This window comes from Sceloporus occidentalis, unplaced genomic scaffold (genome assembly GCF_023333645.1).
Source record: "Sceloporus occidentalis isolate IW3139 unplaced genomic scaffold, rSceOcc1.0.p SCAF_7, whole genome shotgun sequence".
NCBI classification, from domain to species: Eukaryota; Metazoa; Chordata; class Lepidosauria; order Squamata; family Phrynosomatidae; genus Sceloporus; species Sceloporus occidentalis.
In genome coordinates, this window is record NW_028316987.1 from 13,798,211 (window position 1) to 13,813,835 (window position 15,625).

At 41.1% G+C, this 15,625-nt stretch overlaps 1 protein-coding gene across 1 annotated transcript in view; it reads right to left on the minus strand.

Annotated features, from left to right (window-relative positions):
• Positions 1–218: 218 nt before the first annotated feature.
• The window catches only part of LOC149309225 (uncharacterized), a 98,655-nt gene continuing 83,248 nt past the window's right edge, over positions 219–15,625 (minus strand). Inside the window, exons 57-64 of the mRNA XM_089532153.1 lie at positions 14,846–14,922; positions 12,525–12,668; positions 11,998–12,069; positions 10,430–10,547; positions 9,447–9,652; positions 7,153–7,340; positions 5,248–5,346; positions 219–512 (exon numbers count right to left, since the gene is read on the minus strand). Of these exons, the coding sequence (XP_089388279.1) occupies positions 219–512; positions 5,248–5,346; positions 7,153–7,340; positions 9,447–9,652; positions 10,430–10,547; positions 11,998–12,069; positions 12,525–12,668; positions 14,846–14,922 (1,198 nt within the window). The remainder of the gene's footprint in view (positions 513–5,247; positions 5,347–7,152; positions 7,341–9,446; positions 9,653–10,429; positions 10,548–11,997; positions 12,070–12,524; positions 12,669–14,845; positions 14,923–15,625) is intronic.

Below are 15,625 nucleotides of genomic sequence, written 5' to 3' on the forward strand. Positions count from 1 at the left end.
CTGTTAAACAACACTAAAAAAACAGGGGAAAGCCAAAGAGAAAGACAAGAGAGAGGACTTGCCCCTTATATCTTAACTTCTCACTGTATTAGCCAGCATACAAAGGTGAAACCCTGCCTTTCTTATTGCAGGAAGTGTGACCCGGATACCAGCCCGAGACTGTTCTGTGGAACATCCACAGAACAAATGGAGGGTGCTCTGGTCAGCAACATCTGGAGCTACTTCTTACTTCCATTTTGCCTCCCAGCTGCCCTGGTTTGTTTCTCTGCAGGAACAGACAATCGATGGCCACCATGATATAGTTTGTTATCGTACTCCTGGAGTTCTCGTGGTGTTAGCAATTCCTGGCAGACATTCCAGGACCAGGAATAGGTGGAGAAGGTCTCGTAGAAGGTGGAGTTCCCTGTCTCCAAGCCAATCTCTCCTCCACGTAATCTGCGCCAGAGCTTGAGTGATTTGTTGCGCTCCCGGAGAGCGATGGACATTCGGTAGGCAGTGGTCACTCTCTTCACCTGAGGAGAAGGAGGAAAGCCAGAGAACAGTATTTGAAGATCAAAGTGTCAGAGCAGCTATGAATGCAGTCAGGAAGTTTTATGCAAACCAGAATGCAATCCATATACACATATTTTGGTGTTATGAGAATGAAGACTAAGGAGGGTTTATCTTGTAGTGTCTCCACACCATCCCACATGCATTCTCTTTATTTATAATTGGCCAACTTAGCAGATCTGTGGTCAATTTTCTGCTCCTGAAATCTTCAGGGGCCACACAGGCTATCCAGGACTGAGCAGAGCAGTGGAGCATAGGGGAGGATTAGAGATTTCTCATCCACAGGGTTGCCATGAGGGCAGCTAACGACACCAAAAAGAGTCATATTTTGTTGTAGAATCCACACGCAGCTAGGCCTGCCATGTAGCCATTCTGCAACACCTGTCACCTGAAGAATTGTGGACAATGGTGAAAATCCTATTGGTGACTTATGATGCTGTGAGTTCGGCTTACGCCACAGCAACTCACTTTTTTGGTCATTGTGGAAGTCAGAATTCTTTATTGCCTATGCAATGATCCAAATTCTTCCTCCAAAGGCAAATCAGGAGTAGGGATTCAGCTGTGCTGGGTAGCGTTACACTCCCCCTGAAAATGCAGGTTTGCAGTTTGGGTTTAGTTCTGGAGTCAGCCTTAAACCTGGAAGTCAGGTTCTGTGATGCCGAAGAGTGCTTTTGCATACTTAAACTAGTGTCAACTATGCCTGTTCCTAGAGATGTTAGATCTGGCCATGATGACACTTGACTTCTCATTTGGATTACTGTAAGGGATTTGATACAGGGCTGTCTTAGAAAATGGTTTGGAAATTTCAGCTGGTTCAAAGAGCTACAATCATTATATAGAATTAGTTGTAGGGAGTATAAAACAGCCTTGTTACAATAGTACCACTAGCTACAAGTCTGTTTCCAGGTACAATTTAAAATGTTGGTTAAGATCTATAAAGCTCTATGTGGCTCAGATCTAGCCTATTTGAAGGATCATGTTGCCTGCCTTACATGAGCCTGTTTAGGTTGTGAGACCTTCAGTGTGTGGATTCTCTCCATCCCATCACCTGTACAAATACATCTGGTGGGTACACAGGAGAGGTCCTTGGTGGCTGCTCCCAGTGCCTGGAACTCCCTTCCTAGAAAGATTAGTTTGGTTTCCTCCATGGTGTCCTTCCAACAGAAAATACTTTTTTTTGTTTCAAGAGGACTTTGGAAACTGAATGCTCATATGAAAGGGCTTTTCCTAATGTGCTTTATTGTTTTTATTTGGGTTTCTTATGCTTTTAAATTATTTTAAATGCCATTGACAGTTTAATTATATCATTGGCTGTCCATATCCATGGATTCTTTAGCCACAACTTAAAATATAGTCCAAAGAACATATGAATTCCAAAAAGCAAACCTTGATTTTGCTATTTTAAATAAGGGACTGCAGTTTACTACACTATTGGATTTAATGGTACGTGAGCATCCATGGATTTTGTTAGCCAAGGTAGGTCTTGGAACATACTGTATTTTAACTTTTGTATATTTTAGTGACGTGAACTTTTTTCTGATCACTTTTAACTATGTAAACTCACTTTAGTCCCAGGGCTGCTAAAAAGGTGGGGTATAAGGAAAAATCATCATCATTAGCAGCATTATCATAGGCCCCATTCACACAATGGAAATAACCTGGTGTGAAACTGGGTTATTTCCACAATGTTCCCACTGGCCCCAAATGCACCTGGCACCATTTGGGAGGGGGGCACAGAAAAACCCACTTAACATCAGGTCCTTAAGCACTTTTTTAAAGAGTTGCAACAATCTGCATCTTTGGTAGTGTGAGTAAGCTGTTCAAATAATTCAGATTGTGCTGCAGCGTTCCTGGAAATGGAGGCACCTCCATTTTAAACCAAAATGGTGTCAAGTGTGACTAACAACAGGGTCAAAATGCCACGGAGAGATTCAGAAATGGAAAACATAGTGGGAACACCAATCCGGTATTGCATCACTTCAGAGATCTGGATCTCCTTGGGACAAAAAAGTAAGTGTGAATGACCCCATAGAATCTGTAGATATAGATAAAAAAATTAAGTTAAATGGTAGAGGAAACTGGCTACATTTGGATGTAATGTACTCATGTTAAACCATGAATCACACCTTAATAAACTGAGATAGACATAATCAACACATGTGCACAATACTCTCTAGCACTGCGCAGATGAAAAGTGGGATGTGTGTGGCCAAGCAATATCAGAATGTAGTTGAGATGGCAAAATTTATGAATGAGGAAGAAAACACATGCTAGGAAAAACACACAAGCAGTTGGCCTTAGGGTGAGTTTCATGAGAAGGCAAAGATTCTCCACTGCTCTCTTTTTCTCCCACTGAGTTAACGGAGTGCAAACTACTTTTACACTTTGAACTTAGTTTGTGGCAGGTGAGAACAAAGTGGGAAAGTGGGAGGAGAAAGAAACTGGGTCACTTTAAAAGCAGTTGAAAAAGTGGACCACAGAGAATTAATCAGATCTATCCCTCAGAAAACAGGACATTAGGAAGGTATACATGCAACACACTGAGAATGTGGACAGAATCACTGGAGAGGTGAGAGCCACCACATGCATACTGGATCCACGCCCATCTTGGATGTTGAAAGCAGCCAGAGGGAGACTGGCTGATTGAGTAAGGGAAGTAGTGAATGCCTCACTACAGCAAGACAGGTTCCGGGCTTTTCTAAAAGAAGCTGTGGTGAGGCCACTACTGAAAAAAATCTTCCCTAGACCCCACCAGATTGGACAACTATTGACCAGTCTCAAATATCTCCTTTTTGGGCAAGGTGTTGGAATGCGTGGTGGCTTCCTAGCTCCTGTGGTTCTTGGATGAAACATATTACTTAGATCCATTTCAATCTGGCTTCAGACCTGGCTATGGCATGGAGACAGCTTTGGTCGTCTTGGTGGATGACCCATGCAGGGAACTGGACAAGGAGAGTGTGTCCCTCTTGGTTCTGCTGGACCTCTCAGTGGCTTTTGATATCATCGACCATGGTATCCTTCTGGGTCACTTCTCTGGGATAGGGCTTGGGGGCACTATCTTACAGTGGATTCAGTCCTTTTTGGAGAGCTGAACTCAGAAGGTGGTGTTGGGGGACTCCTGTTCAACCCTCTGGCCATGTGGGGTCCCTCAGGGTTCTGTTCTGTCCCCCATGTTATTTAACAGATACATGAAACACTGGAAAAGATGATCTGGAGTTTGGGATGTGGTGTCACCAGTATGTGGATCACACCCAACCCCATCCCTCATAGTTCTAGGTGTTTTTAACTTATATTTTAATATAAATAATGTTTAATTTTTTTAACTTTTGTACTTCTGTTTTTTAAATTATTGTAACCTGCCTTGAATTCCATTGTGGGAGAAAGGTAGGATATAAATCTTTGAAATAACAACAACAACAACAACAACAACAACAATGCATAGATATAGGATGGGGGACACCTGGCTGAGTGAGACTATGTGTGAAAATGATCTAGGAGTCCAAGCAGACCACAAACTGAACATGAGTCAGGCCCCTATAATAGTAATAGTGCCACTGTATTCTGCTTTGGTCAGGCCCCACCTGGAATACTGCATCCAGTTCTGGGCACCACAATTAAAAAAGGACATTGAGAAACTAGAGCGTGTCCAGAGGAGGGCAACTAAAATGGTGAAGGGTCTTGAAACCATGCCCTATGCGGAATGCCTTAGGGAGCTGAGGATGTTTAGTCACGAGATGAGAAGGTTAAGAGGTGATATGATAGCCCTGTTTAAATACTTGAAGGGATGTCATATTGAGGAGGGAGCAAGCTTGTTTTCTGCAGCTCCAGAGAACAGGACCCGGAGCAATGGATGCAAGGTCCAGGAAAAGAGATTCCACCTCAACATTAAGAGGAACTTCCTGACAGTAAGGGCTGTTCGACAGTGGAACTGTCAGAGTGTAGTGGAGTCTCCCTCCTTGGAGATCTTTAAACAGAGGCTGGATGGCTATCTGTCAGGTATGATTTGATCGAGAGTTCTTGCATGACAGGGGGTTGGACTGGATGGCCCTTGTGGTCTCTTCCAACTCTATGATTCTATGAACAACATTTGTTTCTCTCTTTACATCAGTGGTTAAAGAAGACCACAACTGTTTATACAATGTGTATGCAAACAAGGATGGGTTTGAAACTGGCTTAGAAATAATGATTTGCTTGGGCTCATTTAACTATAATCCTGGGTTTGACTGAAATGCAAAGCTGTCTTCGAGAAAGGGAGAACAGAATAGGCTTGTGCACCAGGTGGTTTATAAAAGTTTGTTAAGGATTTCTTGGGTTCCATTCTAAATAAGGAAACAAGTTACCCATGTTCTGGCTTACCCATTATCTGGCTGTCTGACAATATTTGATGTGATGTGATGTGATTTGTTTGATATTTGATGTTTTTAACCTGTTTTTTTCCTTTCTATATGGTAATTTTATCTATTCCTGTTTTAATTGTTATTATCTTAGAATGTACGCCTTGGACAGGCTTTTATTTACTCCTAATTTTACCGACTTTGTACAGCGCTGTGTATAATTACAGCGCTATAGAAATAAAGTTTAATAATAATAATAATAATAATAATAATAATGTTTTTAACCTAAGGCACATTACAGTTCACTGAAGTGCAACACAACTAAATCTAGCACAATGAATGATACCAGTTCCTAGCTACTTACTTCTTTTCGGATATCATCTAAGTTGTCCAATGTTAAACGCCTGTGTGTCAGGGCTGGTGCGAGAGTAAGTAAGGGCTTCTGAGGCTTGGAGGGTTTGGGCTGAAAAAAAAATCAGCAGAGACAGAAAACAGAAGATTAGTATTCGAGTCTGGTTGTGTGTGTGTGTGTGTGTGTGTGTTGTACCTGCACATGCAGGTTCAAAGATTTTCTGCAGAGCAATACGGGGCAGACTTCTGCTTGCCAGGCCAGGTTAAGACATATGAGGTAGGCCTACCTGAGGCCCTCTCAAATTTTGTGAGAGGAGGACTTCTCACAAGATCTCATGGCTCTTGCACAATTTGACATTTGGACCTGCAAACCCATAGATCTCAACCCCAAAACACATGGATAAAAATATTAATATTTTTAGTAACAAAAATATTACTACTTGTAGTAATTCCAATATTATTGCAAAAAGGAAGGGGGAATTCTGTCCCCCCCGGTGATTTTAAGGAAGTAAACATTTCTATGCCATCTCCTTTTAATATTTGGCCATGTGGGAGATATGTGTGTGTGGAATATTTATGTATTCATTCGTTCTGAATTTATTTGTATCTCACCTTTTGGCCAATACTGGGCTTCAAGCTGGCCTTACAAAATTTAAAACATATGCATTTTAAAACCCAGGAAAAAAAAATGTATATATAAACTTAAAAATAAAATTAAAACATTACAATATTAAACCATTAAACATCTAAAGTACAGAACAATTTTGCAAGTCCTGAAAATCATAGATGTGGGCTCAGATTATTCACCAAAGGTCTGCTGGAACAGAGAAGTTTTTGTCTGCTTCCAAAATATCATATATACTAATGTACAAGTTGACTGCATGTATAAGTCGACGGAAGGTTTCAGGGTAAACATCATGGATTTTTATATGACCCGTGGATAAATCGAGGATAAAACTTAGGGGGCTATAACAAAGGATGGAAAAGGCAAAACACCCCTTCTGTCCCTCCTTCTCCTTCTCTGGACCTTTCCTGACCACCTGACACCACTTTCCAGGTGTTGGAGGAGAGGTTTGAAAATCGGATTGGGGAGGAAAGGAAGTGGAATTAAATGGGGTGTTTCTTTGATGGGAAGAGAAGGTTTTCAAATGGGATTGGGAAGGGAAAGAAGTGAAGTTAAAAGGGGTATTTCTTTGATGGGAAGAAAAGAAGGCTTTAAAATCAGATTGGGAAACTCTTTTGGAGACACATACACACAAACACACACACACACACACACAAACTCCTGTCCCCTGGCACAAAGAGTTGGGGCATCACTGCGGCGTTTCTCTCAGGACCTTTCTAAGCAGTATTAGTGTACTGTCCCATATACAAGTTGACCTAGGATTTTAGGGTCAATTTTGGGGCATAAGTTCTCGACTTGTAGTCAAGTTTATACATATATAATATGTACACACACATACACACAAATGTGAACAAATAAGCATAGCCCCCTTGCCCAGGTTTAGCCTCATACCCTTCTCAGGAAATTTAGAAATCTATGCCCTTGCAGCCATCCTCTGCAGTCAGAAAGGAGAAACAGCAGCTCAGTGTCAATCATGGTCCCCACAGATGGACCCTAGGCATTTGGTAAGACCTAACTGCTATGCACAGTTCATCCGTTGGTCTGCTGGGAGTGCAGCTGACACACTCTCTCAAGAATTCAAGGAATACAGGATTTAGGGCATCCCTTGGGAACCAATATAGGATGGGATTCTCAGCCTCCGAATATGGGACGTTCCATACAAAACAGGACATCAGGGAACCCTCGCACACAAGCAAGTGTGTACACACACACACATACACATTGTACAGTATATTGCAGGTATACATTATGGCACTGAGTGTAAACCTAGCATAAATGAAGTTCATCTCTCACCTCCTGCTTTAGCCACCTTTTCTTACGGAAGAAATGGTCCTCAAAGGATGCGAGGGGTTCCATCCTTCGTTGTGCCTCCAGCTTCTGGAGATCCTTCTTTGGCCTACCTTTCAGCATGATGTCCCGGTTGGGAATTAAGGGAAAGATAGGCACCTGAGCATAGGGGCTCTCAGATGGCTTGATGGTTTCTAGCAAAGAGGAGAGCAATTAAAAAAAAATCAATTTCTGGAACATCCAAGGCAAAGATTAGGGGGCTCTGCTTTTGGACTACAATTTCCAGAACTTCAGACCTGTCAAGAGTGGAGTGTGAATGGCAAAAGGAACAAAGATCAGAGGCACCAAAGAGGATGAGAGGATACACAGACATAAATAGCCAATGTGAGGGACCTATTGCCACACAAGGCAAGATCTACTTCTCACCCCCAGAAAACTGACTTAGGTCCAAAACACACTGTAGAAATAATCCAGTTTGAGACTTCTTTAACTGCCCTGGTTCAGTGCTAGGGAATCCTGGGAACTGTAGTTTATTGTAGTACCAGAGCTCTCTGACAGAGAAGGCTGAATGTCTTACGAAACTACACTTTCCAGAATTCCCTAGCATTGAGCCAGGGCAGTTCAAGTGGTTAAAGCTGTCTCAAACTGGATGATTTCTGCAGTGTGTTTTGGACTTAAGGGCACAAATAAAGTATTGTATTGGAGATGCATGAATGAATCTCTGTTCTCTTCAAAAATAGTTTGGTAGGATGGAGTTTAAGCCATAGCATAGTTTTAAAAATATCCTTTTAGTCTCACCATCACACCATCCAAATTACACTTTCCCAACTGCTTTTAGCTGTGGATGGAAAAGCCGAAAAGCCCAGCAGTTGCCTGCATATTTTCTGTTCCTTTTTTTAAAAAAATTACATACAATTATCCAATTAAATTGCAAAATTATAAAGTTACAAACAATACAAACAAGTAGAAAAAAATAAACAAGAAACCTAGAAAGAGAAAAAGAAAAGAAAAAATATAAAAAAAGAAAGTAAGAAAGAATAAAAGAGAGAAAGGGTGAGGAAAAAGAAAAAGAAATAAAGAGATATAAATGTTCTTCCTTTCCCAGCAGAGTCTTGCTATTTCTTCATAATTTCATATCTAGTATTCCATTAACTAATAGTTGTTAGCTATTCCATGGATCCCATCTTAAATCACAAAGTAACATTTCAAATTTTAAACATTGTTTTTCATATATAATAACTTTAAAAATATTTCAGATATTTGATGACAATCAGTCTTTAAAGCCCATAATCATTATCTCTCCCCATTCTTTGCTATCTTTGCTATATTTTCTTTTCCAAAGCTAATGAAAGGCCTTGAATGGAGGAAGCTGGCTAAAGAGAGAGACGCAAGAGTAACTGGAAGTGACATCATGTTCACTCCTTGCTTCAGAAAAGGCCTCTCCTGGTATTAAAAATGATTTGGGGAGGCAAAAGCACGATGAAAATGCCCTCAACTCCTTAGACGGCTTTTCAGGTCATTTGGGAGCAATTTTTGACCCCAGTGGGACATACGTTGCCCACTCCTGCCTTTTCTGCACTGATGCAGAAACCTATAATTGCCAAATATCAATTTCACTTACCCATTTATAACCCCTCAGCTCCTCTCCCCTACTCCTTACTGCAGGTGAGTTTAGAAACACTAGTTGTTGTTGTTTAAGCATCCCAAGATCTTTGTAATGTGACAGGTCCTGTATAGAACATTACTGAATAAGAAGGATTATCATTTTCCCATGGACTTAATTCTCTTTGCAGGAGGAGGAACCTCTGGCCAATGACTGGAAAAGTTACTTTTTTGGACTACAAGGATCCCCAGCTTCTCATCTAGCATGCCTATTGCTTTGTTGACTGGGGGTTTTAGGAGTTGCAGTCAAAAAAGTAAGGTTCTCAAACTCCTCTGGAAGGAGGTGTTTTTTGTAGTCTCAGCTCCCAGCCACCTCCAGCTCTGAGTAAGGCAAACAGATGTTTTAGGGGGAGCTATCACTGATTGTGGTAGTTGAAAGTGTGTGTACCAAGTTGGAAGACTGACTCAGGCTGTATCCGCACTGCAGAAATAATCCAGATTGACACCACTTTAACAGCCATGGCTCAATGCTATAGAATTCTGGGAATTGTAATTTGTTTTGGCTAAATAACTCACGAAACTACAGTCCCCAGAATTCCAAAGTATTGAGTCAGGGCAGTCTCCTGGTTCATAACCCAACCTAACTTTTGGCAGCTGCTATTTGCACACACCAACAGAGGTGTGTGAGTTTTAATTACCTTGGAGCTGTTCTAAGTAGTCTCGCAATTCTTGGTCATTCATGACGCAAATGCGGGCTGCACCAGCAAAGGCAGACATGGGGGTCGAGCGAGCTTTAGCCATCTTGCCTTTCTTGGCACGGCGTCTTCTCTGTGCACCTTCATCAATGCTATCAGCCCGCCAAGCTTTCTTGCCAGTTGCCTCCAGAAACTTTTTCCGGTAATAGCTAAAAAGGCAAACAAGGTGGGAACCAAAGGTTTCATGTTTTACCATAACAGCCAATGTTATGTCTCACAGAGGAAATCAGCAGTACCAGCATAGAGGCTAGGGGACCTTTCATACCACACAATGATAGCATTATAATTAGCAGAGTTATACTTTAGTGCACAATTATATCACTTCAACTGCCACGACAACAGCCAATAAAATCCTGAGATTTCCCAGGATCCCACAGGATGTTGTCATGGCAGTTAAAGGTGGATCATAGTGTTATAATTGCATAGTGTGAAATGGCCCTTGATGCCAGAGCTTTCTCTTCAACATCATTATTTGAAGCCTGAGGCCAGGAAGCTCAACACCCCCCTCCCAGCCAAGTAGTACATATGAAAATTATTCCTCTAATTTAAAGCTAGAAGATAAGTGCTAAGGTCATCCACACCCATAGGGATGCTGCTATTCCACCCTTTTCAAAAAGTCAGATTTTCTAAGTGATTTGAGACAAGACTAACCATGGCATCTCTTACAGGACTTTTACACTGCCTCATTCTCCATTTATAATGTTCACTTGTTTTTTTTTTACCACATCTCTCCTTTTCTTAACCGAGATTTGTAAAGGAGGAGGAGGGAGAATGAGAATAGCTGCACAGTGCCTTCTAACAGTGATGAGTTGAATTAACAATGAGCTAATGAGGTTACATGGTTAACCCTCATCAATACATTTTCTTTTTAATAATTCTTGCAAAAGGAGTATGACTGTGAGTTTGTGTTTGGGAGTTTTTCTCACCTGACAATATTCACAGTCGCTTTCCTGGACAGCATAGATGTCTCTACCAGCTTTGAGACGAGCTCAAACAACAAAATCCCTCGGGCATCAACAGTCTCCATATCACCTTGGTTAGGAGCTGAGAGAAAAAAGGAGATGGAGATTGATCAGAGAAGCTCCTGTGACAAGACACAATTGATGGAGTGGCAAGAAGGGAAGAGGTTAACTGATACAAGAGAGCTGATGTTATCAGAGTGACTCTGCCCTCAAAAGGTAGGGGGCCACTGAAACTACCTCCTGCTTCAATGACAGATGTAGTTCCTAAATTAGTTGGAATATCTTGCAGGATAGGAAAGACAAGGAAAGACTTGTTTCTTGCTAACAATAGGATTGCTAGAGTAGGAGCTGGTTCCAGTGGAGCGACAGCAGTTCTGGAAGGAGCAAGAAGTAGACCAGAGTCTGCAAGCTGCATGGAAGATGGAAAAGGAAGACATTCAGTCTCCTTCGGTGACAAAGGGGTTTGCAAGAAGCAGACCACAGTCTTCAAGTTACATGGAAGAAGCCAATAAGAAAGAGGCCCAGTCTTCTGAACTGTTAAAGTCGTCCAGATTTGTGATAGACTGGGGTCATGTACACCATGAGCTGTGGTTGAAAGGCATCCCATCACAGAAGGTCCACTCCAGTGAGCTACCGTGGACATACTGGGGCCTTTCCCTTGAAAGACCACCAAGAAGAACCATTGGAAATACCCTGAGATTCCAATGCATCAGGAATCCTGGACTGACATTCAATGACAAATAGTGCAAAATCTTATGTTTCATATGTCTGACGTGACAGTATAGTTAACCTGTAGTGCTGTGTGCTTCATAGAATCATAGAATCGTAGAGTTGGAAGAGACCACAAGGGCCATCCAGTCCAACCCCCTGCCATGCAGGAAATCACAATCAAAGCATCCCTGACAGATGGCCATCCAGCCTCTGTTTGAAGACCTCTAAGGAAGGAGACTCCACCACACTCCAAGGGAGTTTGTTCCACTGTCGAACAGCCCTTACTGTCAGTAAGTTCCTCCTAATGTTGAGGTGGAATCTCTTTTCCTGTAGCTTGCATCCATTGCTTCAGGTCCTAGTCTCTGGAGCAGCAGAAAACAAGCTTGCTCCCTCATCAATATGACATCCCCTCAAATATTTAAACAGGGCTGACTTATCCCAGGAAGAATCAGGAATGGTCCAGCAACAAACCTTTCAAGGTGAAGTCCCATGAATGGTTTGCTGCTGGACCATTCCTGGTTCTTCCAGGAATAAGTCCTCTCAGATTGCAATATCATGTGAAAATCTTTGCCACTATTTCATGACTCTGCCGGGTAAATGCCTGTTGAATCCTTGCTTTCTCCCCGTGTAATAGTCTCCTATGTTTTATTTGCTTCATCAAATGTATAAAGTAATGCTATTTTTCATTACTGTGTTTATCTTAACTCACTTTTAAGGTATTCATCAGTAATTCTATGTACGTCCTCTAAATACCATTAACACGCAGAATTTATACTGAGAGCAGGAGTAAATGCTAGTGATCCCAGATCGTTTTTTCTTACCTACAGCTTGGATGAAGCGCTTGCTGTCTGTGATGATATTAAGAAAATCTGTGAAATTCACCTTTCCATCTCCTGTAAGACAATACCACAAAAAAGAAAACAAACAACCAAAAAAATCAGTTGATGGAACAGGTTGAAGGAATAGGGATGCGGGGAAAGGGTTTGCCATTGTGGTCCTTTTCTTTGGATGCCTAAACTTTCTTTCTCAACTGAAGTATTATGTGACCTCATTGCCAGAAATGTGGGAAGTGAAGGAACATTTCATGGTGTGTGTGTGTGTTTAAAATTCTTATTGGGGTGAGATGCCCTCATTTTGCTCCTTCTGTAGCTATACCACAGAAGACAAGTCAGAAATATCCTTCAAAACAGCAACCTTCAATTTAAAAAAATTATATATTTGATTTTTTTTTTAAATGAAGCTGAATGCCAAGATTTTTGCAAAATTTCAGTTCAAGTCAAATTGATGGTTTGGTCCCGCACACTTCTTTTTGTGTATATTGGTCTGAATAGCTATGGTGAACAATTACCATCTGTGTCGGCATATACCAGTTCATCAAAGGCTTCTTCCTCAGTTAGGTTGATTCCCAGTTTATGGGCTGTGGTCTCTAGAGCTGAAAGATCGACGTTGCCATCAAGGTCTTTGGTGAAGGTATCATACGCATCACGGAAGGCTATAGGGAATTAAGGAGAGGGAAAGACTCATCATAGAATCAAAGACTGATTTGTTTTGAAGATGTATTACTGAGAGGAAGAACGATCTGCCAACTAAAATTCTTATTACAATGTCCCACCCCTAACATTTATATTTTTAACACAGCAATTATAACTTTATACATAGTCCATAGGCAAGAGTTATGTACACTTGTACCCATCCTTGAAACTGTTTCTAGATCAATTAGCTCACAATGGATTTGCTCATATTGAGTGCTAACATGCATGCTAACACAAATACAGAGCGTGCACTTATAGAGTTCTTTTGCTTTTAGACACAAATAATCATGTGGCCCATATCCGTCTTGAGTCCCTATATTGGGAGAAAGGTGGGATATAAGAAGATAAAATAATAATAATTCATATCAGGTCTATTGTAGCCATCTAGTTATTATTTAAAATAGTCCACAAAGGGCTAAAAGAAGAGAAACAAATTGCCTGTACCTGTGTGGATGTAAAGAAAAGGAAGGAACCTTTACTGGTACATTGCATATTTAACTTGGGAGATTATCCTGTGAATATCCCATAAAAATCGCATAATTATGCAAAACAATTTCACATGATGTCACACAAAACCCACCATTAAAGTGGTCACAAAGAAGCATTGACGTGCATCCTTTTACTTTCGGGATTTCAGTGACAATACATTTCCAATATCACTTTATTTGCACAATCGTGTGTGATAATCATTTGCCCAATTTTGCTTTATTTGCGGGATGCTTTAAATGTGCATTAATCTCTCTTTCATGCCAAAATTTGTCTCAGTGTGATAAACTCCTTAGTATGCAGTTCAGCCTTCAACTGTCATGGGTCCTGCTATGTCTCCCAAAAATTCTTGAGGCTCTTTACTGAGGGTCTTGACAATTATTTTTCTAAATTGTACTGCGACTTCAAGAGTCTTGTTTCCCAGGTGTCATAACATTATGACAGTTGATTAACCTGCTTTTTCAGAGCACAGGACACCTTCAAATAACACATCCCAAAGGAGGAAGGAGAACATGCTCTGTTCCATTATACACTTGCAACAACATCATCTGTGTAGAGCAACAACATCTTCTCACAACCTCTTGCCCTCCAGAAGTGCTGGATTACATCCTCTCATCATCCTTAGGCAGCATGGTCAATGATGGGAGTTCTATGCCAATATATCTGGAAGACTCTAGGCTGGAGAATGGTAAGCTGTGATCACATCTAAACAGTAACAGCAGCATAAAATCTCTACAATAGAATGCACAACTTTAATGAAGTAAGTCCAGGTTTGGGAGGCTGTCTTTTTACAGGTACCACTGCTGCAACATGAAGTCATGTTTAGCAGTATCCCAGAGACCCCCGGTCTTAATATTCTATCTGCAAAATGCAGCCCACAAGGTTCCTTGCAGGACTGAAGCAGTTTTAGGGATGTTGTATGGGGTTGGGGGCAGAAGAATCTAGAATGGTTTTCCAGGATTGCCAGGCTGAAAACATGAGAAGGCTCCTGCACCATTAATGACTATGTAGAAGAGGGAATTTCAGCAGATTGCTTGTCAGGCAACCAGGTAACAACACCTGCTGAGGCCCTTCATAGTGTACTGGTTTTGAGTGTTGAACTATAATTCTGGAGACCAGGGTTAGAATACCAGCTTGGCCATAGAAACCTACTGGGTGACTTTGGGTAAAGAGAAAGCAAGGGCACCTCCTCCAAACAAATTTTTGCCAAGAAAACACTTTGATAGGTTCACCTTAGGGTAGGGCTGCCATAATTGTCCACTTTTACCAGGGACAAAATGTAGGACAAATTCAAGACCAAACTGTAGGGCAACTGCAGGACAAAACTCAGCTCAAAATGTAGGACATTTAAGATCCACCATTTTTCTTCAATGTCCTACATTTTGGGCTGAGTTTTGTCCTGCAGTTGTCCTACAGTTTGGTCTTGAATTTGTTCCACATTTTGTCCCTGGTAAAAGTGGACAATTATGGCAACCCTACCTTAGGGTCTCCCTAAGTCGGAAATGACTTGAAGGTGCACAACAACAAATCCAACCATTAAAGCTATAGGAACCATCTGCAGTTTTCACTCTGGTCACCCTAATTCAGACATCTCATGTCCAGCAAACTGTAAAACAAACTTGACTACTTTATCTTCAAGCAGGAGAATCACCTTCTAGCTGTGGCTTAGTCAACTCTTTAACTGCTTTGAATGAGACCATCTTAGAGGGAGTCACCGAAGAGAACATTCTGTCAAGAGAAGAAAGAACTTGGTATAATAGTGACCAAGAAGATGCTGTTTTTCTCCCATTGGTGGCTTTGTTTACCGTTGATTTTTTTATATAAAAAAAATCACATTGTATATAATGTCAATTTGTTTACAGAACCAAATTAATTTGTTCTCCCCAATGGCATCACAAGGGTTGGCGTCACCTGGTGCAGTAACTCAAGGTGTCACCCCCCGATGATGATGATGATGATTATTATTTATGTATTTATATAGCACTGTAGATTTACACAGCGCTGTACATACAAACAATAAAATCGATAAAAATGAAACCTGCCAATTGCATACATTCTACAAAATACATATAAAACAATAGATAATAAGACAAGATAGAATTAGATAAAAAAAGCATTAAAAAGATCAAAGATCAAATATCAAATCAAATATCAGATCTCAGATAAACAATCGCACAATGCCTGGGAATGCTGGGAATTATGCCAGCTGAAAGGCTTGCAGGAATATGGGAGCTGCATTCAACAAATGTGGTGTATTGTCACTTTCACCAACCTTTGCCTTTAGTTGTTTGTTAAGCCACAGGAGGTGGTTGGGTCTGATGTCACTGGGTTAGTGAATCTCCTCCAAGCTTTAGCTCTACTGAAGCAGGCTCAAGTCTACAAAAGCTCATGTTACCAATTTCTTTCAGTTAGTCACTAAGGTGCTCCAAGA